The 27,511-nt window shown below is 46.7% G+C and overlaps 1 protein-coding gene across 1 annotated transcript in view; it reads left to right on the forward strand.

Annotated features, from left to right (window-relative positions):
* LOC147884584 (ureide permease 5-like) overlaps positions 1–22,099 on the forward strand; it is a 202,790-nt gene extending 180,691 nt beyond the window's left edge. Inside the window, exons 8-9 of the mRNA XM_087397155.1 lie at positions 20,940–21,314; positions 21,497–22,099. Of these exons, the coding sequence (XP_087253281.1) occupies positions 20,940–21,314; positions 21,497–21,649 (528 nt within the window). The 3' untranslated portion in view covers positions 21,650–22,099. The remainder of the gene's footprint in view (positions 1–20,939; positions 21,315–21,496) is intronic.
* Positions 22,100–27,511: the final 5,412 nt, after the last annotated feature.

Genomic DNA, 27,511 nt, shown 5'->3' on the forward strand with positions numbered 1-27,511 from the left:
CCTCCAGTGACACCTGGATGAAGCTGGTTTCGGATTAGCTGCCTACGGTGACGGTGTGGAACTCCACCTAGGCCCTGTATGTTCCAGCTGACTATCCTCATCGACAGGAGGATGCTGGATGGAAAGGCTTAGTAGAGGAGACCAGCTTCCCCTGGGCCGAAACACTCTTGCTGAGGGCAAGAAACTCAATAGGTGAAAGGATCCCCACACCTGCTGAAAGGGAGGCCCTGTAAGAAGGAATCCCAATGACCGGGACCCCTAAGGTGGAGGGCACAAACTCATCATCATCCATGACAGTCGCCGAATCTGCCAGTGCCGAAAAAGAATTCCTGAGAGGCAAGTCTGGCCGAGGAGTGCGAAGAAGACCTGCACTCGTGGAAGATGGAGAAGGATCTGCCAGGCCTCTATCAGCAGAACTGGAACTGGGGGTTGAGGAGGTGTCTAAGGGGGGGGGGGGGGGGGGTCCTAACACTTCCGGAAGTATTACCGGAGGCCTAGGCCCACTGGTGCGAGAAGCGAGTAAGACATGCCATAAGTGTCACTGATGGTAAGTAGGCGAGTGCTAGTCGATGGTGTCAACTATGTGCAAGCAGTAGATGGTGTCAACTATGTGCAAGCGGTACAAGTGCTGAAGTGATGTGAGCAAGAAGAAGACCAAAGCGGAACAACATCATGAAAGCCAACCCTCGACATGAATGGCAAAGAACTTCAACCACATGACACAAGTCCGTTGTACCAGGTGAAGGGAGAGGAGGGGAGGAGAACACAACGGAAAGAGATTTTAGAGTAGCATAACTCATTAGAAAGCAAGATGACTGATACACCCGGAGAAGATACACACGAGGCGAGCTCTTGACTCTAGCCTCTCACTCCTTCACTCACGCCTCTCGCCCCTACCAGAATGTCCTTCCCCTCCCCTTTCCCCCTCTTCACCTTCTCCTCCTCTACTCCACCCCCCGCTGCCAATCTCCTCTCCTTCTTCCTATTGGATGTCTTCTTGCCTCCTTAGCCATCCTTAGCCATTCCACCGTTTGTGGGCCCCTTGATGGCTTGTGCAACACTCTAGCCTGTTCTAGGTCAGTGAATCCCGTGCTCCATGTGTTCTCCTGTCTATTCCATGCGCTGCTGACACTAGTTGGTTGCGAGGGTTGGTGCATCACCTATACCTCTTAACTGTTGGACTGCTTCCCCTGTGCATCAACAAGTACCGCCTGTGCGCCTGTGCACTCTACTGGACTACTTCCCATGTGCACCAACAGGTGTACCCGTGCACCATTGCACCAGCTGGACAGCTTCCCATGTGCACAACAGGTATAGCCCGTGTACCATTGCGCCAGTACTTCCCTCTGATCAACTTTGACCATGGTGGGTCGAGGTTGAGGTTTGGCACTCTTCAGTCATGTATTGCTTCCGTCATACCCAAGACATGTCTAGGTCAAGTCATGTCCCTCTTGCACCAGTGGCGGGCTGCAACGCCTGCACTTTTTCCTCCACCTTCACATACTTCATCTTCTCCTCACCATCCACCTTCCGTCCCTATGGTCCCCCACTTGAGATCAGCTCCACTGGCTCTTAGTGCAACCCCAGCATCCTCGGCCTCTGCTGCATCAGTCTCTGTCCTCTCTTCCACTCCAGTCTCCATACCCACTCTTGCTCCACCCACATCTGCAGCATAGGTTTCTGAGCCATCCCCTCTTGGGCCAGCCTCTGGAGCTTTGTCATCCGTTGCTCATGCAGGAGTCGCCTCTCCATCCATCCCCTTTGAGGCAGATTTTGATTTCCCTGATGATGTTCTTCCGGTCACTCCCCTGCCCTCCTCAGGTCTCACCCACCATGGCATGACATTACCACTTACCTTCCCCGCAGTCATGACCATTCCCCCTCCGATCATCTCATCAGGGTCAGTAGGGTGCAAAGATACGGACATTGGCCCCACAACTTAGGGGGATCCATCGACAGAAGTTATGGCAGCAGGGACCCTCTGCCTTGGGATGTCGTGATGGAGAGGCATTAGAGCGACACAGGTTATTGAACTTGAATCTTACTTTGGGAGCCACTGGTGACGTGAAGACACCACCCCGGGTGTCTCAACGACTGACCCCTGAACCGAGTATGGAGGCTGCTGAACAGGACCTACTGGAAACTCGACCTGGCGAGGTTATTTTTGCTAGGGGTAAGATACCTTTTCAAGCTGATTGTCCTCCACTTCCTCAGAATGATATGTTGGATACCTACTTTGCATCCTCCTCAAGAGAACTATTCACCCATGAGGCCCAGATAGAGGAACAGAGCTAGGAACACAAACGGCTGCTGTATGCATTAAAGCGGAAGCGGTCTCCTATTTGCATGGAAGAGGAGGACCTGGACCAAATTTTCACACTTCCCTTACAAGAGACAATCGCTTCCAACAAGAAAGCATCCCGAGCTCCAAGTTGTTACCTAGACATCGACACACTGGCTCCAGTGGCAGCTCTCGAGGACCCAGAGCAAGAAGGGATGAAAGCAGCCTTGAGGAATATGGCGAACTCATTGACATGGCTGACCAAATGACCTATCGGGACAGGTATGCATGGGCTAAAAGATCCCTTCATATGGCTCAGTGCATTATAGATGACAGCTTCATTCAGATGGGTGCCTCCCTCTTTAATACTACGGGTCAGGTTTGCAAGCTTCTGTCATAGAAGCAACACCTCCGCTTGGAACATGAGAGGTAGGTAGCCAGCATGCATAAAGAATTGGATACAACATTACAGGTGAAAGAAGCGGAGTGGGGAGCAACTCTACAAGCAAGGGAGGCTGCGTGGAAAACTCAACAAGACGAGTTTCAGCAGTGTCTTGCAGCAAAGGAGGCAGAGTGGACAGCCAGCAAGAAAGTTTTGGAGGACAATCATTCAGCCCAACAGGTTGAGATCCAAAGGGAGCTTGCAGCCCTACAGGACAGATACACCTCACTGGCAGAGGACAAGCATACTGTGGATCAACAGGTGGAGGTGGTGCGGAGTCAGATGAAGCAGATTCTCGAGGAGAAGGACCATCTCCAAGTTTCACATTCCAAGTTGCAGGACGACTTCCATGGGCTGCAAGCTGAAAATGCTGCTCTCAAATCTCGATGTGATCATTGGGGAGGTGACATAAGAGTGAACAGGGGTGACCTAGGAGTGAACAGGGGTGACCTGGAGGTGAACATGGGTGACCTAGAGGTGAACATGGGGAGGTGACATAGGAGTGAACATGGGTGACCTGGGAGTGAACAAGGGTCACTTGGAGGTGAACATGGGTGACCTAGAGGTGAACATGGGGAGGTGACATAGGAGTGAACAGGGTGACTTCAAGGTGAACATGGGTGACCTAGAGGTGAACATGGGGAGGTGACATAGGAGTGAACAGGGTTGACCTGGAGGTGAACATGGGTGACAGAGAGATGAACATGGGGAGGTGACATAGAAGTGAACAAGGGTGACCTAGGAGTGAACATGGGTGACTTGGAGGTGAACATGGGTGACCTAGAGGTGAACATGGGGAGGTGACATGGGAGTGAACAGGGGTGACCTAGGAGTGAACAGGGGTGACCTAGGAATGAACAGGGGTGACCTAGAGGTGAACATGGGTGACAGAGAGGTGAACATGGGGAGGTGACATAGGAGTGAATAGGGGTGACCTAGGAGTGAACAGGGGTGACCTGGAGGTGAACATGGGTGACAGAGAGGTGAACCTGGGGAGGTGACATAGGAGTGAATAGGGGTGACCTAGGAGTGAAGAGGGGTGACCCGGAGGTGAACATGGGTGACAGAGAGGTGAACATGGGGAGGTGACATAGGAGTGAACAAGGGTGACCTAGGAGTGAACAGGGGTGACCTGGAGGTGAACATGGGTGACAGAGAGGTGAACATGGGGAGGTGACATAGGAGTGAACAGGGGTGACCTAGGAGTGAACAGGGGTGACTTGAAGGTGAACATGGGTGACCTAGAGGTGACATAGGAGTGAACAGGGGTGACCTAGGAGTGAACAGGGGTGACCTAGAGGTGAACATGGGTGACCTAGAGGTGAACATGGGGAGGTGACATAGAAGTGCATAGGGGTGACTTACAGGTGAACATGGGTGGCAGAGAGGTGAACATGGGGAGGTGACATAGGAGTGAACAAGGGTGACCTAGAGGTGAACATGGGTGAGAGAGAGGTGAACATGGGGAGGTGACATAGAAGTGAACAGGGGTGACCTAGGAGTGAACAGGGGTGACTTGGAGGTGAACATGGGTGACCTAGAGGTGAACATGGGGAGGTGACATTGGAGTGAACAGGGGTGACCTAGGAGTGAACAGGGGTGACCTGGAGGTGAACATGGGTGACAGAGAGGTGAACATAGGGAGCTGACATAGGAGTGAACAGGGGTGACCTAGGAGTGAACAGGGGTGACCTAGAGGTGAACATGGGTGACAGAGAGGTAAACATGGGGAGTTGACATAGAAGTGAACAGGGGTGACTTAGGAGTGACCAGGGGTGACTTGGAGGTGAACATGGGTGACCTAGAGGTGAACATGGGGAGGTGACATTGAAGTGAACAGGGGTGACTTAGGTGTGAACAGGGGTGACTTGGAGGTGAACATGGGTGACCTAGAGGTGAACATGGGGAGGTGACATAGGAGTGAACAGGGGTGACCTAGAGGTGAACATGGGGAGCTGACATAGAAGTGAACAGGGGTGACCTAGGAGTGAACAGGGGTGACTTGGAGGTGAACATGGGTGACCTAGAGGTGAACATGGGGAGGTGACATTGAAGTGAACAGGGGTGACCTAGGAGTGAACAGGGGTGACCTAGAGGTGAACAGGGGTGTGAACATGGGGAGTTGACATAGGAGTGAACAGGGGTGAACTAGAGGTGAATAGGGGTGACATAGAGGTGAACATGGATGACCTAGAGGTGAACATGGGGAGGTGACCTAGGAGTGAACAGGGGTGACCTAGGAGTGATCAGGGGTGACCTAGAGGTGAACAGGGGTGGGGTGACCTAGGAGTGAACAGGGTGACCTGGAGGTGAACATGGGTGAACAGAGGTTCAACCTGAGTGACAGGGGTGAAGAGGGATTAAGGAGAAGTGTGTGCCAGAGAAGGCAAGGGCTGTTTCCGTCTAGCCAGAGAAGGAGAAACTCAGTTTTTATTGATCTCCCACCAAAGAGTGCAACTGGGCAGAGAGTAGAAGCTTGACAGGGTTAGGAAAGGGAAGGCAAGGGCTGTTTCCGTCTTGCTAGAGAAGGGGAAACTCAGTTTTTATTGATCTCCCACCAAAGAGTGCAACTGGGCAGAGAGTAGAAGCTTGACAGGGTTAGGAAAGGGAATACATTGTTGTTGTTTTTTTTTAATAAATAAAAATTCAACTAATAGGAATGGAAATCCTTATCCAAAGAGAGAGAGTCAATGTGGATGATACTTCTTTACCCGTGAGCCATTTACAGGTGCTGGCAACTTCTTGCCCTCCAAGGTGGCCAAATAGACCCCTCCACTGGGAATAATCCTTGTGATAAAGAAAGGCCCTATCCAGCCACTGACAAATTTTGGTTTATGCTTCAGGAACTTACTGGAATATAACAAGACCAAGCTGCCAACTTGGAATTCCCTCTTCCTGAGATTTCTGTGATGCCATGCTTTCTGCCTTCTTTGCCAGACTTCCTGAGCATCGCTTCACGACGATGTTCATCCAAGGCTTCAAGATCCTATAATCTCTCGAGTGTGCATGCCTCCAAGTTATCATCCATCTCTGCCATGACCCTAGTGGTCTTCATGTGGAACTCATAGGGCATAACGGCCTCCAAGCCGTAAACTAGCTAGAATGGTGAATATCCAGTGCTAGCCTTGTATGCTGTTCTGTAAGCAAAAAGAGCGGCTGGTAGTAGAATATCCCAATCTGCCAAGGAATGAAGGCATAACTGAGCCACAATATGAGACATGGTCCGATTGGAGCTCTCCGCCAAACCATTGGCTCGAGGGTAGTATGAACTAGAGGTCTTGTGAACAATTTGCAGTTGGGTGATGAGGTCAGTAATGACATCATTGAGAAACTGGGTACCTCTGTCACTCATCAATTCCACAGGACATCCAAACCTAGAAATGATTTGATCATACAAGAACGAGGCCACAACTTGAGCAGTGCAGGTCTTCGCTGCCTTAGCCTCCACCCATTTAGTGCCATAATCAGTAGCAATCAGAGCATACTTGTTCCCTTTTCGAGTTGCAGGAGAGATGGGTCCAACAAAATCCAATCCCCATCTATAGAAGGGTGGTACAGGGCTGGATGGCTGAAGGGGAAGGTACTCCCGTCGGGTAAGAGTGCATTATCTTTCTAGCTGTGGCTCTGGTGCCATATGACCTCCCCGCATTCCTGAGTGAGCCTCCTGAAGGATGGCTTGTGTTTCATGAGGGAGCACACACCTCCTTAAGATGTGGTCCTTCCCCAACTTGTACAGTTGACCCGCGATCAGTTTGAAAGGAGCATCCTGAACAATCTGCCTCCGCTTTTGTGCTGGAGTTAACCCTTTGGGGAACTCCCCTGTAGACGACAAGTGTACAATGTTTGCATACCATGGGGGAAAGCAGTCCACAGCAAACAGGCAGTCATCTTTTGGTACTGTGGCACCGACACGGAAGAGGCCCGCATCTGGAAGGTCATCATCAACTCCTATGGCTGCTTCACCTGAAGAGATCCTTGACAAGTGATCTACTGGTTGATGCAATCGGCTTGCTCTCACTAGGATGTCAAAGTCAATCTCTTGAAATAAAAGAATCCACCTGCTCACTCTCCCCCCAAGCGTTGGTTTGTTCAGTAAGTACTTGAGAGCTTGATGATCAGTAATGATGATAAACTTACTGCCCAAGAGATAGTGCCGATACTTTGTCATGGCATAGACCATGCCCAAGCCCTCGCGTTCAGTGGTGCTATAGTTTCTTTCTGCTCCATTGAGTTGTCTGCTTGCGAAGTACACAGGTAGGTCGAGTTTGTGCTCTTCATCTGGTTGGGCCAATCAATACAGCCCCAATCGCCAGCCCACTTGCATCTACATAATGACATTCCATTGAGGTTGCCGCAAGATGGGTGCCTTTACTAGACGATCCTTGAGGTTGTCAAACGCTAGTTGTTGAGGTGCCGACCAGTTAAAGGACTGCTCCTGCCCAAGGAGTTCCGTCAACGCAACCGCTATGTCGGGATAGGACCTGATGAATCTTCTATAATAACCCACATGTCCCAAAAAAGACTTGACTTCTCTGGGTGTGCGAGGAATAGGCAAGGTCAATATCACTTCCACCTTTGTTGGGTCCGTGGTCATTCCCTCAGCCAAGACGATGTGGCCAAGGAGAACCCCTCGCAAGGCGAGGAAGAAACATTTGTCCGGATTCAAGCACAACCTAGCTTCTCTGTACTTATCAAAAACCCACCTCAACTTACTCATGTGATCAGTCTGAATAGCAGGTTCGAGGTGAGAAGCATTCTTACCATTGAACACAGAGAATTCATCCAAGAATACCTCAAGGAACTTTCCGATGTTCTCTTGGAAGAGTTTGGTGAGAAGACGTTGAAACGTGGCCGGTGCATTGCACAGACCAAAAGGCATCATCTGGTAAGCATAAGTTCTCCATTGGGTGACGAAGGTAGTCTTTAACTGATCTTGCTCTCGCACCCGAACCTGGTTATACCCACTGTATCCATCCATGAAGGAGTAGAGAGCATGACCAGCTACGGTTTCTAGCACCCTGTCAGTGAAGGGGAGAGGAAACCTATCCCGACGTGTGGCGGTATTCAAACTCCTATAGTCGACACAAACTTGGAGTTTTCCAGTCTCTCTTTTGGACACCACTACGATGCCACTAAGCCATTCGGAGTAGTCAACAGGGTAGATCAACCTGCTTGATCCATCTTTTGAATATCAGCATGGACAGCCTTGCCATAGTTAGGATTGATGCGATATGGTCCCCTGATCACCGACTCTGCTTCCGCCGGGTATAGATCGATGTGATGTTCCATGAACTCAATGGGTACTCCCTTTAAATCCTTATATGACCAGGCAAAGACATTGACATACTCTTGAAAAAAATCAGACAATGCAGCAAGGAGATAGTCATGTTCCCAGACCCAACTGGCTACCTTAAGATGTCGTGGTTGGTCTTCTGTCCCAATGTTAAGATACCTCCAATCCCTGGCATGGTCAACCTGAGGTATGCTTCTTGATGTGGAGTTGTTCGGTTCTTCTACTCCCACTGCTGGGTGCACAGGAGAATCATCCAAAGAAAAATCCCCCACTACTTCTTCCATCCAAGAGCTCGGATAGGACGGTTGGGTGTCTTTTGGAAATGGTTGAGATGTAGAGGCAGCACTTGGGCCCATTCTCTTTTTTCCTTTTTGTGCTTGCTTGAGCATTCCTCTGTATGGTAGTCCAACCACCTCGTATGTAGTTTCGGGGACCTCTTGTGTCATTGGGGGGTCAGCTTTTGACATGTATAAGTCGAGTAGAACAAGGTCCGCGACATCTTCTTCTCCCTGTATGCTGTGGGCTTGCCTTGAAGGTCTGAAGTTCCAGACTCCAGTGTGAATGTGGACGGCTCCTTCAAGTTGCCTCTCTCCCACCCAGACCACTGCATATAATGGGAAGTGCCCAGAGGTCTGCCATGCTCATCAAGTATACTATCGTTCCAAATGATCTGCTGCCTATCAATCTTTTCAAGGGTAGAGGGCGGAACCCTTCGAAGAGTGTTCCTGAAGCTCCCCCAAGCTTTGAGGATGGCAGTCATGAGAGGAGAGGCAGGAGACCTGAGAGAGGCGAAGTAAAAATCCAGCAAGGGCTGTCCACCCAATCATCTCCTGAGGTAGGTGTGCAAGCCTGAATGCATCCAAAAAAGAAATCCTTCCAAGGTTCCTGCCCAAGCATGAGTCCCCTCACCACCACCTTACAAAGCAATGCCCTGCACTGCAAGTCCGGGTCAATGATATTACGGCTCCCTTCCCATGTAGGGAGAATAATGGTCTCCCAGGCCACCCTCGCTGCAACATCTGCCGTGCCATCAAGTCCACTCCATAAAAAATTCTTGACTAGTCTAATGAGCTGAGTGATGCAATCCCTAGACGGGCACTAGCAAGAACACACAAACCAAGCGGTGGCCAAGAGAACGTGGTTCACTACCACAACTCTAGAGGCAAGGTCGAATTTGGCTCAGCTCCAAAAAAGGAGCTTTTTCCTTATACTTTCTAGTAATGGGGCAAACTGCTGTGCTGAAGAGATGCCCAATCCTACCTGGCATCGCGAATATCTGACAGGAACACCCCTCTGAATCCAAGAAAAGCCAATGTCAACTCCCCAGCCTAGAGTGTCCTCATCACTGGTCCAAAAGCCAAAGGATTTATGCCAATTAATGTGTGCCCCTGCAGTTGAGCAAAAAATATCCAAAGCTGTTTGGAAAGAATCAAATGACTGCAAACAGGCCTCAATAAAAATAGCAGTGTCATCAGCCAACTCATAGTCAAGAAGCTCTTGCTCCTGTCTCAAGGGCAATCTCAACCCTAACGAATTGATCTGGAAATCTGAAACCTGTCACCCCTTACCCCTCCAATCAAAACCTGGCTGTGGGCTGATCTGTAAAGGGAGGCCACCCCTCTAATCCATGCATCTGAAAATCCAAACCATAGAAGAGTGCCCTCAAGAAAACCCCAATCTACTCTGTCATAGGCTTTCTCAAAGTCGAGGAGTAGAATTGCTAGCCTCTGCCTGCTCTCTGCATAGCCCACTCTGTGGCTTCCCAAAAGGAAAATATATTATCAAATATGCTCCTGCCATGCACAAAGCCTGTCTAAGTATCATGGATGAGGTTTGGAAGAAGGGGCTGCAACCGGATGCTGATCGCCTTGGCCAGGATTTTGTACAGAGTGCCGAGAAGAGTGATAGGTCTCCAATGGGATACAAAATTCCTGTTGCCACCTTTCAGGATAAGGTGTATGAGTCCCTCGGTCAGTGAGTCAGGCATCTCACCCGAGTCCCAAATGCACTGCAGGGCTGAAGTAATATGATCACCTATCATATCCCAAAAGGCTGTAAAAAAAGGAGTAAGACCATCGGAACCAAGGCATTTGCCCTTATGAAGGGCGGAGAGAGCACTCTTGAACTCTGTGTTGGTAAAGCGTGCATCAAGTGAGCATATCATCTCTGGTGTGACCAACACAGGTAAACTCTGCCAAATCTCATCTCTAGCCACATCTCTAACCTGTGTGTCAGGATCTGTGGAAAGAAGGAAGGCATAGAAAGCTGTCGCTAAGTGCATGACGGTATCTAGATGAGACTGCAAAATGCCGTCAGAGTCAATAAGTTGCCTGACACTCTCTCTACTATGTCTGGGACCAAGTGTAGAGGAAAAGTGTTTATTGACTCTCCCTCCCATCTGTATCCAAAAGGACTCTTGTGCATGGAAGGCATACTCTGCTCTCTGATCAAGCAATGTCTGCAAGTGAGCCCTTGCCGTAGCAAGGTGCTCCTGTACCCAAGCATCTGATGGTCGTTTCTACTCCTCCCTCTGCAAGGTTGCCAATTGCCGGCGGATACCAATCTCCCGCTTGAGTACCTCACCTCGCCGAGCACTAGCAACGAAGTGATAAAAGTCGCTGATACTGGCAAGTGCTGTGGCCACATGTGAAGGACCGGCCCCCCCCCTGCATGTGAGAAACCCACATCTCCAAGACTGCCTCTGTGAGGGTCTCATCCGTGTATAAGGCATCGGGGATCGTGATACTATGAGACCGTCCTCTCAGATGGGGCTCTAAGATGGAAAAAACTACCGGAAAATGGTCGGAAGTGGAAACACCAGGTGCAATGCAAATTGTCCCCCCTCTATCAAGAGCCCAGTCATCCACATAGAATCTGTCAATCCGGGCATGGATAGGCATCTGCACCCTATGGTTCGACCATGAAAAGAAAAGTGACTAAGACTGAACATGAAATGCATCATCTGACCAAACATCTTTGCCACTGAATCTGACCAAGAAGGCATCCCAAGATGCTCTCTCAAGGGAATGAATACCACCTTCTCTACCCCCTTGCTTATCAGAAGGTACCTCAACCATGTTGAAGTCACCTCCAATAATCCACGAATCTGCAATGTCAGCCCACGAGAGCAACTCTTTTCAAAACAGAACACGGTCCCCTCTGTTGTTCAGAGCATAGAGGTTGAGGAAACCAACCTTACATCTGTCAATCAGAAGTAAAACCCACTGGGCCCTGGAGGGGGTTATGATACCGTGTCCAATGATCAGAGGGAGAATAGAATATGAAACTGATATGCATGTACCTCCTTTGGTTCCCAAGGTAGGAAGCCAAAAAGTCCGGCTTGAAAGCAGCTTACCTGACTTGGAGCAATTTCTGACATCCAGTTTGTGTTCCTGAAGAAAAAGCATGTCTAGGGAACCACCTGAAACACCTGGATGGAGCTGCTTCCTGATCAGCTGTCTGCAACGGCGATGAGGGATGCCACCCAATCCCTATATATTCCAACTGGCTATCCTCATCGGCGGGAGGAAGCGGGTTGGAATACCTTACCTGACCTGGTGGCGGAAAAAGAACCCTCCACCGGAGCTGACCTCCTACCATACACACAACGTCCAAGGGGAGGAAAGTCCACAGGTGAGAGAGAGAAAGATCTCTCAAAAGGGATGCCGATAACTGGCTCTCCAAAAGTGGAAGGTACAAAATTATCATCTGGGAGGTCAGAGAGGTCCTCTAGAGCGGAAAAGGAGTTCTGCTGAGCCAGTCCTGGGGAGGGGGTAGGAAGGATTCCTATCAAAGTAGGGAGAGAATGTAAGACCCCCTTCCCTGTTGAGATATCGAGCTCCACTCGCGATATGCCAGGGTGGCTGTTGTGCATTTATGTCACCGACTTGTTAGCTGGAGATGCGGTTAGTACACCGCCCACGAATAATAGCTGGATGACAGCTATCCTTATCTACACTAGTTCGTGGCTCAGTTAGCATGCCACCTTAGTTAGTTGAGTTTGGTTTGAGACCCACATATAGGGTTCTTCTATTTCTTTGTACTAGAGTTCTTTTGGCTTTCACAACTAAGAAGAGGAAAACTGTTTTCAGCCTCCACCTTTGTGTGTATTCCCCCATTGTGCATGTGAGAAAGCTGCAAGTGAGACTCCTTCCCTCTCTCCCACTATCTTCACATGGTATCAGAGCCTTGTTTGTGGTAAGGAGCTCAAGAAAGCAAACCAAGTTCGCAGTGTCCTGGTAAGAGGACAAGTGTTGCTTTCCTTTTTCGAGTTTGGGAGCAAATCTCTGCAAGTAGCACAGCCAGAAGTGCAGGAGTGCACTGTTTCAGATTGAGACGCCCTTCGCCGTGTGGCGAGAGCGCAGTATATGCTGCGGTGTGACTTTATTTTTCTGATTTGAGGCCGTTTCGGGGCCCGTTTTGAAGGCGGAAGTTCTTCGCAGGCACTCAGAAAAAGGCCCTGTTTTTTGCTGTGCGACCACTGCGCGGCTAGTCGGTGGAAAGGTGCCGCAGAAATTGCATCGTATGCCTGTGTGCAGAGATATTGGGAGTTGCAGATTCATGCATGTTGCCTGTTGATGCAAAATCGTCACTAGGAAGTGACTGTGTGGTGAAATACCACTTTCATCAGTTTTGCAGATCTGCCCGTGTGAGGCAAAAGCTGTGTTTTTTGCAGTGACATAATATTTTGCAGTGTTCTGTAATGGCATCTAATTCTCTTTCACAGATTGTCACTGAAAAGCTTGACAAGAACAACTTCCAGGCATGGAAGTTTAGAATGACGAATTTCTTGATGGGAAAAGGCTATTGGGAATTCATTACAGGAAATGAAGAAGAACCTGTTCTTCCTAATGTTCCCAGTCAACAGGAAATGCAGGCATTCAAAGGATGGCATGAGAGAGCCAGGAAAGTTATGTGCTGGCTGTCTATCAGTATTTCGGACTCCATGATTGTGCATATTCAGAATGCAAGTACGCCAAAGGAGGCATGGGATACTTTGGCAAAAATGTACAGCACAAATACGCAAGCCAGGAAAATGCAACTCAAACAGGAGTTGCACAATGTGCAGAGAGAAAATTTGAGCATAAATGACTACCACATGAAAGTGAAGAAAATTGCAGATGCACTTGCTTCCATTGGGTCGCCAGTGGATGATGATGATTTGGTTTCTGTGACCTTGAATGGTCTAGGAAAGGATTATGCACAGTTCCGGACATCCATTGCCGTCCGTGAAAAATTTCCTGATTTTGAGGAGCTGATTGCTCTTCTAATTTCTGAAGAGCAGAGAAATGGTGGTGCATTTTCTTCAGCAGGAACTTCAAAAGAAACTGTCTTCTAATCAAATGCTGGCAGAGGTAGAGGCAGAGGTAGAGGAGGCCGATCTGCAGGCCGTGGTAGAAATCAGAATATGCAGCAAACGCAAGAAAACCAGTCCTATGCAGGAGGATGGTAACTCTAGAGGCAGGGGGAGCCAAAGAGGCCGTGGTGGATGGCAGAGAAGCCAAAATGCAAACAGCAATGTTGAATGCTACTATTGTGGCAAAATGGTTCATATGGCTAAGGACTGCTACAAAAAGCAGAATGACATTATGAATGGAAAATTGCAGCAAGGCAATTATGCATCTTCTAGCAGGCAGGGTGATGATAGAAATGAGCATCTATTTATGGTGCAACATATGACCAATTCTGTGACAAGTGCAGAAGAACAAAATGATGTGTGGTATGTTGACTCAGGTGCGTCAAACCACATGACAGGTCATGCAGAATGGATGCAAGATGCAAGGAAGATGGAAAAGCCAGGATTTGTGGAGACTGGTGATGATACTGCACATCCTATTGTGTAGATTGGGAAAATTCCTTTGTCTATGCAGGATGGGAAAAAGAAATACTTGTCTGATGTATTTCATGTCCCGAACATCACCAAGAACCTGGTTTCTGTTGGTCAGATGGTTGAGCAGGGCTTGTAGGTCAGATTTAATCCTCATGGATGCTTTGTTGAGGATATGAAAAATAATGGTCGCTTGATAGCAAAAGGAAAGAAGAAGGGCTGGATGTTTACGTTGGATGCAGACATGCCTGAATTGAGTGCAGCAATGTTTGCACATGGGACCGGTGTAGTTGCAGATATTGATATCTGGCACAAACGCATTGGTCATGTTAATATACAGCGACTTAAATCAATGCAAGCCCAAAATATTGTTGCAGGATTGCCTAAATTCAAGGTTGCAGAAATGCACAAGGTTTCTGAAGCCTGTCAATTTGGGAAACAGGCAAGGAAACCTTTTCCTAGGCATGTTCAAGAGAGTAAAAAGCCATTGGAATTAATCCACTCTGATGTGTGGACTACAAAAGCTGCATCTATTGGAGGCTGTCACTATTTTGTCACATTTATTGATTACTTCAGCAGAAAACTGTGGGTGTATTTTATGAAAAAGAAAAGTGAAGTGTTTGGGCACTTCAAAGCTTTCAAAGCTATGGTTGAAAAAGAAACAGGCCTGCAAATAAAATGCCTAAGGTCAGATGGAGGGGGAGAGTACCTCTCAAATGAGTTTGCAAGGTTCTTGCAGGAGCATGGTATAAAGCAGCAATATTCATGCAGTCATACCCCACAGCAAAATGGAATTGCAGAAAGAAAAAACAGGCATATTGGAGAGGTATCTCGGGCTATGCTAAATGGAAAAGATCTACCAGATTATTATTGGGCTGAAGCAGTTGCTACAGCAATCTATATAATGAACAGGACTCCCACTGCAGCAATACATGGCATGACGCCAGAGGAGATGTATACTCGTAGGAAACCAGATATTTCTCATTTGAAGATTTTTGGTTGCATTGCCTATGTCCATGTGCCAGATGAGTTGAGGTCCAAGTTGGATCCAAAAGCTGAGAAGTGCGTCTTTATTGGTTATTCTCTGCAGGAGAAAGGGTATAGATGCTATAACCCTTCTACACGTAAGTTCACAGTGAGCAGAGATGTTGTTTTTGATGAGATGAGCAGCTGGTATAAACCAGTAAATGTGATGATTGATGTAGATGCACAAAATGGTAATGCTGCACAGAATGCACAGCAGCAATCACAAAATATCAGTGGACCTAGAGTGTCCTCTACCAGTGGTTCACATACTTCGCCATGGACAGGCAGATTGAGATCAGGAGAATCTCTTCAAAGCAATGCAGAGAGTGGTACGCAGGTATCACGAAAAGGAAAAGAGAAGGTAGATTGGCCCATGTTTGATGTGAATGCAGGTCACTCTTGTGTGGATGGTGAATCCAGTGGCTCAGAACAGAGCATTGATGATGAGTTGGGTATTCCTTCTGTTGTTACACCTGGAGTAAGGAAGACTAGGGATGTTTTGAGAGCACCTGGAAGTGAGCCTATTTTGCGCAGGTCTACCAGGGTCAGGTATCCTGTGGATAGGCTGAAATATGATGGATTTACAGCCATTCACTATGCCTATATGGTCAAAGTGATACAGGAACCAGAACCCACTTCTTTTGAGCAAGCCATGGGAAATGAAAAATGGGAGAAAGCCATGGATGAAGAAATGGATGCCTTGGATGCTAATGCTACATGGGAATTGGTGCCTTTGCCTAAAGGCAAGAATGCAATTGGTTGTAAGTGGGTTTATAAGATCAAGCACAATGCAGATGGTTCTGTGAATAGATACATGGCAAGATTAGTTGTCAAGGGGTATGCACAGACATATGGCATTGATTATGAAGAAACTTTCAGCCCGGTTGCAAGGATGGCAACCGTAAGAGCAGCCATTGCTATGGCTGCATCAAAGGGATGGTCTTTACATCAGATGGATGTAAAGAATGCCTTCTTGCATGGTGATTTGCAAGAAGAGGTCTTTATGGAGCAGCCAGCAGGTTATGTTCAGCAGAGTTTGTTTGCAGGGTTGAAGAAAGCCTTGTATGGCTTAAAGCAAGCACCTAGAGCATGGTCTGACAAGATAGGACAGTATCTTGTCACTATTGGCTTTCAGATTTCCAAGGCAGATTTCTCACTCTATGTGAGAAAAATAGAGAAAGGGGTTATGCTGCTGGTCATTTATGTTGATGATTTGATCATCACAGGTGATAGTGACGATCATGTGAAAATGCTATTGAGGCAGAAGTTTGAGATGAAGGATTTGGGAGAGCTGCGTTATTTCTTGGGCATTGAGGTGATTAGATCACCAAGTGGGATACAGCTCTTGCAGAGGCAGTATGGATTGGACATGCTGTCCAAATATGGGATGACAGGCTGTAAGCCTATTTCAGTTCCTTTGAAGAAGAATGTGAAGCTGAGCGCAGATGCAGGTGAGCTTCTGGAGGACCCTACTATGTACAGACGCATAGTAGGAAGTTTGATTTACATGACTATTACCAGGCCAGATTTGAGCTATGCTGTTGGGTTGGTAAGTCAGTTTATGCAGGCTCCAAGGAAACCGCATTTGCATGCGGCTAGACGCATACTCAGGTATGTGAAGTCCACATTGCAGTATGGACTATTTTATGAGGCTGGGATTCAGATACAGTTGCATGGATATACTGATGCTGATTGGGCTGGTAGCATTTTAGATAGACGATCTACCAGTGGATATGTGTTCTCTTTTGGGAGTGCTGCAGTCACTTGGAGCAGCAAGAAATAGCCTACAGTTGCCTTGTCGAGCACAGAGGCTGAGTACAGGGGTGCAGCAATGGCTGCATGTGAGATAGCTTGGTTGCATAAGCTACTTTATGATATGCATCAGTCTACAGATGGGCCGGTTGTCATTTATTGTGACAACATGAGCAGTATACATTTGGCAAAGAACCCAGTCTTTCATGCTAGAACAAAGCACATTGAGGTGCATTATCACTATGTGCGGGAGAAGGTTTTACTAGGTCTTATTGATCTAGTTTATGTCAGCACAGAGGATCAGGTAGCTGACATATTCACGAAAGCATTGGGCGCAGAGAAGCTGCGCAAGTTCAGAGACCTGCTTGGTATGCAGGATTTGGGATTGAGCTCGAGGGGGAGTGTTGAGATATCGAGCTCCACTCGCGATATGCCCATTTATGTCACCGACTTGTTAGCTGGAGATGCGGTTAGTACACTGCCCACGAATAATAGCTGGATGACAGCTATCCTTATCTACACTAGTTCGTGGCTCAGTTAGCATGCCACCTTAGTTAGTTGAGTTTGGTTTGAGACCCACATATAGGGTTCTTCTATTTCTTTGTACTAGAGTTCTTTTGGCTTTCACAACTAAGAAGAGGAAAACTGTTTTCAGCCTCCACCTTTGTGTGTATTCCCCCATTGTGCATGTGAGAAAGCCGCAAGTGAGACTCCTTCCCTCTCTCCCACTATCTTCACATTCCCTCTATCCACAGAAGGAGGCACCTGTACTGAAGCAGCCTGATCAAGAAGTGCTGCGGATGAGGTGCCAACAACTTGGGCTGCTGAGGAAGGTACAGCCTGTTGGAGTCGAACAAGGCTCCTGAACACTAGTCTCCTCCCGAGGCTCCAAGGGGGTAGCCTCCGAAGCGGTGGATGTGTGATCTAAAGTAGAGGGCCTAACCGCGATCGGAACCCACCATGGGCCAGAGGTGGTGTGGGGTACAGGAGGGACTCGTGTAGCCCTAGGAGGGGGGGGAGCCTGTGTCTGAGGCAGTGCCTGTGGAGCGGTAGGTCCTGCTCCTGCTCTCTGTCGTAAGCTAGTACGAGCTGGTTGTTTTCTGGGCCTCTTTTTCTTCTTTGAGCAATCTCTGGCGAAGTGCCCCAAGGATCTGCAAATCCTGCACTGGTCCTGCCAACCTGCAACCTCAAATCTCTGGCGGAAGAAGGACCTATCGGGTCGCTGTAGCATGATGTGGTCATCTGAAATATTAGGGTCCTGGACAATGATCCTAACCCTAGGTACCCCATCCATCCTGACCGCCTCAGTAGCCGAAGAGGGCTCGCCAGGAAGAGGGGGGATCTTTGCTACCACACCAAACCTCTCGCCAATAGCTGAAAGAAGCCGGTGATAAACTGAGGGGAGACCAGGGAACCTGATGAAAACATAAACTCCCTGCTTATCCTCTTCAACTGGGTCAAAGCCCAGTTGAAAGGAAAACAAAAAAATCCTCCTGTAGCCTAGAAATAGAAACCCAGCCTGTAGTAGGTCTCTCGTGACGTCCGAGGAATCTAGGCACACTTGAAAGAAACTTTGTCCCAACAAACGAACATCCTTAAGGTGGGGGGTGAGCTCTTGGGGAAGCACCACAAGCATCCAATCTCTAGCTTGTGACCTGGAGGGGTGGGAGCCATGGATGTGTGCGACGAGAGTCGTGGAACACTCATGCTCCAAATCCTTTTGCAACTGCTGTAGCTCGTCTTTTGAGAAAGTGACGGTTCTCGCAGCCGGTGTGGGTGGTAACGGATTGACTGAGTGGGAACCCAATTGTCAATCGAGGTGGAAAAGGCCGATCCAAACGCAAGGAAGAACTCCGTCCACTTTCCTGAAGCCTAGGAGACCCCTAAAGGAGAATAGGGTACTCCAGATGAGGGGAGAGGGTGAAAGGAAGGAGGGAGAGAGAGGATGAGTAGAGGAGGAGTCAGCAAAGGGATAGGAGGGGCAGCAAGAGGAGAGGAGGGGGGGATAGAGGAGAGGAGGAGTGGAGGAGAGGGGGGGGGGAAGCAAAGAAAGACCGGGGGGGGAAGGTGGGGGGAGCAGCAGGTAGGGGGGAGGGGAGGGAGGAGGCAGCACGCGGGGGAGGAGGCAGCGCACGGGGGGAGGCTGCAGCAGCATGGGGGGGGCTGCAGCAGCAAGGGAGGGGAGTCGGGGGGGGGGGAGGCGGGGGGTAGCAGGGAGGGGAGGGAGGAGAAGCAAGGAGGGGAGGGAGGAGGCGGGGGGAGCAGCAGGTAGGAGGGAGGGGAGGGAAGAGGCAGCGCGCGGGGGAGGAGGCAGCACGCAGGGGGGGGCTGCAGCAGCGAGGGAGGGGAGTCGGGGGGGAGGCGGGGGGAGCAGAAGGTAGGGGGGAGGGGAGGGAGGAGAAGCAAGGAGGGGAGGGAGGGGGCAGCAAGGAGGGGAGCAGGAAGGAGGGAAGCAGGAGCAGCAGCAGCTTTCTCGTTGGCCTTTTCTAGCGCCATTGCTTTGTGAAAATGTGACTGGCTCATTGAAATTTGCTGATGGCACAACAAACAACAGCAAAAACAGAAAGTCTTTGTTGGCAAAGGTAGAGCTGCTCAATCGGAGAGGAATGCCATCAGGCAGGAGCTTCAAGGTGGCTCTGATACCAATTGTTGGAGCTTGGTGGAGAGAATACAACAATCACATGTTGGAAGCAGATGGGCACGAAGCACAATATGGAATGATTTATTCTTTAGCACGTACATAGGGCCTCATTTATAGGGTGGGCAGCCTTCTGTTTTGACATCATAGGTGAGGTCACTAGACCTCCACCTCACACACCTAGCTCACCTAACTCTAGGACTCTAGACACATTCACACCCACACAACTGTAGGACACCCTCACACTTGACTTCATGTTCTAACAGTATAGTACTACTCTAGAACACACTAAAAGTCACTCAAATTGACTCCATTTCCTAACATCTCTCCTACCGTGAAGCAGAATACAAAGCCGCAAATTCAGCCACCATGGAATGTATGTAGTTAAGAAAGCTTCTGCATGACTTGCATCATGCTCAATATGGTGACACAACTCTGATCTTCTGTGACAGCCAGATTTTTATTGCTATTGGAAACAATCCTGTATTTCATGCTCGCATGAAACACATAGAAAATCAATATCATTATGTGCGGGATTGTATCACAGATGGCTTCATTGATCTCACATATTGTTCCACTAATGACAATGTGACATATATCTTCACTAAAATCCTATCAGCGCCTCTCTTCACACGAGATCGACATGGCTTGGGGATACGAGACATTCAAACAATGTCAAGGGGGGTTGTAAAATGACATTGTACTCCCATAGGTTGCTATATCGACATGTGGATGAATTTGTGCAACCATGGTACTTCAGGTACTGCAGGTGCTTCTGTGATCATTGCGGAGCATTTCAGCCATATCATTGAGGGGGGATTTGTAGAGATATATACAATGATATGGTGGTGTAGGATAGACTAGGAGGTAGTCTATTTTAGAGTTTTTGTGTGCTCTAGTACTTGGACTATATATACCAAGTACTTGTACTTCATTTGGTTGAACATTTCAGTTGGAGTTCACTTGTGTTCACTTCTTGTTCTCTTGTGTTCACAACCTTTCTCCATTCTTATTCTTACACCTATGATGACAGGAATATGCTAGCAGAACCTGCTGGGAGGTATAGATGGTGAGTGATAGAGTATCTTACTTGTATACCAATGAGTGGGAATACTCGCCATGTAGTGTGGTTGATTATGAATCGTTATTAAGCTATACATGCCCATTGAATATAAAATCATTACATAAAATAATAAGGGTGCAAATGTGGATGAAAGATAGGATACTGTTATGACTGGCTGATAGCCTTTCAGAGAGCACAGTTTTGTATTTCATTCAATTTTCCTCTTACTCCATCCACTGATCAATTGAATACTCTTTCTGTCACTCCAGCAAAGAGCCCCATGATCATTTTGTGCATTTTGTATGATTTCCTGAAACTAAAAATTCAAGGTGGACTGGAACAAGAAATCTAGTCTTTCCATTTTGCTGACATTTGGATTGGTGGAATGGAAAAATTAAACTTTGTAGTTCTGGTTGACTTTTTTAATTGTTGAATGGCTACCTTATTTTGTCAATGTCTATTTTAGGAGCTGACATTATTTTAGAATGCATGGTACCTTGCAGCTTAAACATGGAGGAAAAGTGTGATTCCAGTGAGATGTGGTTTTTGTCATTGAAGAGCGGGTTCAAGCTTTGTACCTTCACAAGACTAACATTCGTATCGTGGGACTTGTACAGATCAGAGGATCAAGTGCAGCTTTTGGGCTTTCTATTGCCTTGTTTACAGGCCTTTGCTATGCTTTCTTTTCACCTCTGGTGAACATTGCCACAAATGATCAGTTCCATATTTTACAACCAGGAGCCTATGCATTAAGTGTTTATACAGCATATTTCTATTTCTCAACGGCTTTCTTAGTATGTGCTGTGACAATCAATGCTTATCTTCTGTATCATCCAGTTCTTGGGCTGCCAAAATCTTCTATTTCATCTTACATCTTGGACAACAAAGGCCGCGCTCTAGCCATCTGGGCAGGTGTAGTATGTGGACTAGGAAATGGATTCCAGTTTATGGGCGGAGAAGCAGCAGGTTATGCTGCTGCAGATGCTGTTCAGGTCAGTGTGTTTCCTTGAGGAGGTAGCTTTGCCACCCTGCTTGGTTAAGCACCTTTTTTTCCCCTTCAATCCTTTAAGAGTAGCTTGTTTACTCTTTGTACTGCTTGAGACTGCATTTGAAGTCTCATGGTACCAGCCTTTTTTTGGTTGATGTTCTTGTCATCTGGTGGTTGTTCATTCAGGCACTACCCCTTGTGGGTACGTTTTGGGGGATCCTTCTATTTGGGGAATACCACAATTCCTCTCAGAACACGTATATACTCCTTGCTGGAATGCTGGCAATGTTTGCTTCTGCTGTTGGCCTTCTCATTGCATCGGCTCGAGAAAGGTTTTAAAATTTTGGTATGCTCATCAAGAGCATGAAGATGGTCCTGGATGCATTCATCTTAGGTTGCGGTTAACCATATCAAAGATTTTGGGCTCCCACAAATGACGTGCATCAAACATGTGCTCAAGCTAGTCTTGTCTTTGTCTTTAGTAGACATGTATTCACAATTCTTGAGATAGCCTATTGGCTTTTGATCGTGGCGACGAAACATCCACTCCTCAACACTAGCTTCAATAAGCCTCCGAGACCTTGTCATTAATAATTGGAGGTATCAATTTAGGTATTTGACAAGTATTGACTTGGGAGAGAGAATTCTTTCCCTGCATTTTTTTCATTCTTTATTTTTCATTGCATGTTGAAAGAACCATTGTATTGTGTCATAGCTAAGCACATTGATCACCACATTCATAACGCCAACTCATGGTGCAAGGCATAAGCGTTTTGTTTCTATGTGCAACACTTTGGACACCTAAAAGAATATAGATAGATAAGCACATAATGAATGCAATCAATCTTCTACCAACGTTGATTTCTTATTATGCTGGATGCAAACATCTTAGAACTCTGCAAAATATATCAGAGGGACGTGGGGTGGGGCTTTTTGGTACTTGTAAGACATAAAATATCCCTCAATCACAAAGCATTTCCAAGGACTTGAGCTTTGGGCCTTTTGGTAGTTGTAAGCTATAAATATCCCATATAACAAAGCATAGATTGTGACAAGCTTATTAAAATTCAAAGAGATATGTAACTAATAAATAAAGTGTGGTCTTACTCACTAGTTTGAGCTTTAGAAGTAAAAGAGAAGCCTCGGAAAGGAAAGAAAGGGGGTGTCTCTTTTAAAAACTAGCTTGTTCTAAGCTTAAAAGGTGATTTGTTATGGAAACATCACCTATTGTGCATTATGTGTTGATGCATCTAGCGAAGGTTGACGGATATGATTTTAAGGAGTTTGTATGGCAATGCATCCATTTATACAAGAGAAATAAGTCTCTCCTATCAAATGGTGTCCACAATAGTGGTGATTAGGTGCCTTACTTGCAGCATCCCATCCATTTGATTGCCTTTGCCACTAAAGTTGGGCAATATAGGATATGGAGGTACCTTGTAGATCACTCCAAAAATGTCTCTATTAGTAGGAACAACTTGAAGATACACGTGAGGAATTCTACAAACTTTGATGAAAGAAGACTCGACTCTTGTCTTCCTCAATCGAAAACAAAGGGAGTAAGAAAAATCTTTCTGGAGATAAGGGCTACTAGAATAGTTGCCAAACAAAGAAGGCAATCTTAGTGGGGTCAAAGACTATTGGAACAAAGCCTCGGTTGGGCTTAGGATTTAGGGGGGCTGTAATGTTGATGCCACTTGGACTCCATGCATGGCCACCTGTATGCATAGGGTTGGGTGGAAGCAGTTTGTGGAGGAGGTGATGGTGCAATTCTCTCTTGGCTGTTCTCCCATGATTTGCGCTCAGTCTATGGTGGTCTTCACCAGATTTCTACTTTAAATGGCTCGTGTTGTTGATCTCTCTCGCTCTCTCTCGATGTAGTCAGTGTGCATTATTCATTGCTTGAATAGAAGAAGCTTTCTCTTTCATTATGTGATCATTTTACTTATGTATTGTTGTAGAGTTTACATGATATCAGAGCATGTTAATCCATGCGTAGGTTCGTAGAGCGTGTTGTAAGGAAGCTGATCAATTGCATGCTCTGATATTCGACACGGTCCTCAAATCATGGTGTCGAAGGTAGACACTGTGAAACTAGTTACCTTCACCGGAGCAAACTTTCCAACATGGCAACTGACAACTCGGTTGTATCTGATGGAGAAGGGGTTATGGCCTATGGTTTCTGGAGCAGAGAAGGAAGAATCAGATAGCAACAACTTGCAATCGAAAAGTTGTAATCAAAAGGATCTTGGAATCATCGGTAGGGCGTTGGATGCTCGATATCACCACCAACTCGACTTGACAGCTAGTGCGGCAGAGAATTGAATAGCCATAGAGACACTATTCGGTGCATGGTTGAGAAACTCCAAGGTATTGCTAAAGAAAGATATTTTCAGTCTCAGGATGGAGAAGAACATGACTCTTGGAGAACACATGAGTAGGATGAGAGCCATCTTAAGGTAGTTGCTTGACCTTCGTGTTAAAGTCAAAGATGATAATATAGTGGTGCTCTTATCTAGTCTTCCCTCTTCCTATGACGATATCGTGAAGATCCTTTGAGTGAACGGTGAGATGACAGTGAATGAGATTGTCAACGATGAGCGATGTCAGAAACGACAATTTGGGTTCGGAGAGAGCGTAGATCTAGCTGAGAAGCAAAGGTAGTGAAGAAAAGTGACATGAAATGTACCTATTGTGGTAAATCAGGTCATAAAGAGGATTATTGCTGCCAAAAGAAGGAAGCGTTGGCCAAGTAAAACAAAGAAATCACGTCCATACAATCACCGATGAGATGATTGATGTGTGTGTCATTGAGGGGGATGACATAGATTAGGATGAATTTGCCTTCTGATATGCATGTTGTAGTAGCAACAGATAGTGTAGAATGTCGTGTCAATAATTGTTATCACGTTTTGTATGCCAAAAGAAAAGGTCTTGATCACAAAGTGTGTTTGTTCGAGAGGTGTTGAGAGTCGCTTTAAGTGTTTAGTGTCCGTTTGCTTAGCCTGGTCGCTGTTTTGGCTTGGAAAAGAAATTAACTGCATGTTTTGTTTTTGAAGGAACATGGTGGAGAGGGAGAGGGAGGGAGAGAGGGTAGGCTAGGGAGGGTAGGCTAGGGAGAGAGAAGATAATACTCAAATGGAAACATGATGAAAGTGAAAGGAAATGGAAATGAGCAATAGACCAAAATGAAAAGACTCACATTGATAAGCTTGATGTATACTCCTTGATGTAAAGAGACCCTATCAAAGCCAATACATGGCTCCACAATACATCCCCCTCCTGGCTCTAAAATAGGGTGACATGGAGCCACACACCATAGATAGCAAAACATCATTTTAGGAGGACTATCCAAGGCTGAGAACCTTTATTGACTCAAAGAGATTATTACATTCAATTTTTGGGAGACTACCCATGGTAGAGTACCCATATACATCAAGCTCATGGTTTTATTTTAAAAGACATATTCATCATCCTCATCTACCTGCTGAGGGAAGAATAGATTTCAAAGATGAGTAGAGCAAAAGTTGGTGTCGGAGTTCCATCTTCTTTTTCTTCAGTAGTGGTAGCTGCAATGTAGTGTCATCAAAATCCAAGTGATGAATAACGTCATCAAACAAACCCAAATCAATGATAGAAAGACCTTTGTCATTGAGAGTGTCCCACGCTAGAATTTTCTTTTCATCAGATTCAGGTTTCTTGTCTTTGCTACTAACTGCCTTCCACACACCTTCCTTCATAAGCAGAAGCCTTAGCTTGGTTTGCCAAGCTGGAAAGTTCTTAGTAGAAAACTTTTCAATGATAAATCTCACTTTGGAATACTCCATGTCTACTTCAAATATTGTAGCAATACGGCGGGCTGAAGTGCGATCTTGGAGAAAAGGCTAGAATAGTATGGGCTTAGCGGCAACTCAGCTTGGAGTCGAGGCAAAAAACAACCAAGAAAAGGCATCGGACCAGCTGGAATAGCGTAGGTGGAAGCTCATGTTGCAGTCAGGAAAGATGGCGATATTTTTGAGGCGTGAATAGCAGCAGCATCAGCACTCTTTAAGTAGGTCGTTTCTTCAAAAAACAGCTCCAAATGAGTTTGTCTTAGGGCGACCAGAAACCTCTCCACAACAGCAAGCAACTATTTCCTTCACAAAAACACTTGCAAAACAGCAAAAATGATATGTCTTTGAGCAAAAAACGGGTTGCTTTTGTTTTCTTTTTGAGAAAAAAAAGGATTATATTATAAATAGTTTGGAAGATATACAATCATGATAAAAAATACAGTTATAGTAGAAGTATTGCTTATCCCGAGATGGACATCTGGTTATCTATCAGAAGGAAACAAAGAGATCAATCTTAGTCGGTCTCATAATAGATGGCTCCTTTGAACTGGCATTCTTCATTAAAAGACTTGAGGTGCTCTTGTTCATGGCTTTGAATTTTCAAAAAGAAGCGTTCATGGTCACTATCATAAATCTAGGATGTCTGCTAACCATTCAGAAAACAAATGTTCTGCGTTAGTAATATTTAAGTTGAACTAAAAATCATTTCTAGAAATCCAAACAAACCACAAGGCGTGTGCCCGAACAAGTGCCCAGTGTGAGTGCTTGACTTTTGATGCATCCCCATGAAGTATTGCTTTCTAATTGACTAGCTCTCCTAGTTGCATCTACACCCTTTTCTAGACTTTCTTGGCTGGTGGGCATGCCACGAACAAATGAAAGACATCCTCTTGGGATCCTGGGTAGCGTCGACATTTGCCGTCGCCTTTTCCAATCCTCAGCCCCCTTACATTGGTCCACATCGCCTTATGCATGATGAGGTAGAGCAGGGTTGACATCTTCTCAGGGATAGCTTTTGACCAGATATATAGGAATCTCTACTTCCAACACTGAGCGGAGACGGAGGTGTTCCAACGAGCATTCAGGATAGGGATCATGTCTCCTATATCATTGAAGGAGGTAGGCAAGTGGGGCGAGAGGATCGAACTGAAATCTAAGGTGTAGTTAAGAACCGTGCCCCCCTTCCACTGTATGGTTCCTTCCCAAAGTGCTAATCTATTAGTGACAAAAAGAGCGTCTTGATTGGTGAGTATGAATTCCCTTCTGATTTTGAGCATACTTTCCATCGGAATTGATCATTGCGCCATAATTGACCCGAAGATTGGAAGCCCTTGTTAAATACCAAGCAAGCTCTGAGGAAGTCTCCATTGCTAAGTAAAGCATTTTTGTGTATTGCGGAGGTCCATATGGAATCTAGGCACATAAAAGAACCTTTCTCGGAGAACAATAGCTGAGTTTTGATTGACTCGAGAGCTGTCCAAAGAGATTTCCGTAAGGCACTTACCTTTGTTGAGCAAGATTCGGGGAAGAAAACAGCAGAAATAATTCGGTATCTTTTCCATCCCTTAGCTCTGACAGGTCTGACATGCTTGAAATTCCTTGCTAGAAGTGTCACCCAATCAAGCTCAGGGCTTAGGAGTACTTTTATAATCCACGTTGCAACCAATTTCGCCACCCCTTGTTTGATGCCCACCCCTTGTTTGATGCCCACTACTCCCAATCCTCCTTTACTCTTGGGTCTAGTACAGAAGCTCCATCTAACTTTGGTGATCCTATTTTTTTCACCCCAAAGGAAAGATCTGCACTTGGAAATCAGTTTATCCAAACCTGTCTGACTTGGGTGCTAATAAGATAAGTAAAAGATAGTAATAGGGTATAGGCAATGATTAAGAACCATTCGCCTTCCCGCCAGGTTGGCTTGAAATCCTCTCCACTTTTCCAACTTGGCATTGAATCTTTGAGCACCCAGTCCCACTGTTCCTTCATGGGTACTTTGAAACCCATGGGTATGCTAAGCAATCTAAAAATCGCACCTTTCGGGATCACCTGATAGCCTCGGCGCTCTAGTTCATCTTGTGGCCTTCGACTAAGAGTGCAGTATCTCGTTTTGCTATGCGAGAGGTAATGGAATGCAGTAGCTCCTCTTTCTTGGCCTACCTCACTTCAATCCCTTGGAAGAGCAAGGAGCAAGAGGGAAAGAACTACGAGAAGGAAGGATGGAGGAAGAAAGAAAGGGAGTAGGAAGGATGGCTCTGATACCACATGAAGGAACATGGTGGAGAGCGAGAGGGAGAGAGAGAGGGTAGGCTAGTGAGATTCAAATTGCTAGGAACCTTCTCCTTTTCACTTCTCTCTGTGTCCGACATTG

The sequence above is a fragment of the Dipteris shenzhenensis genome, chromosome 26 (genome assembly GCF_047967505.1).
Source record: "Dipteris shenzhenensis isolate YYH24624 ecotype China chromosome 26, Dip_SZ_1.0, whole genome shotgun sequence".
NCBI lineage: Eukaryota > Viridiplantae > Streptophyta > Polypodiopsida > Gleicheniales > Dipteridaceae > Dipteris > Dipteris shenzhenensis.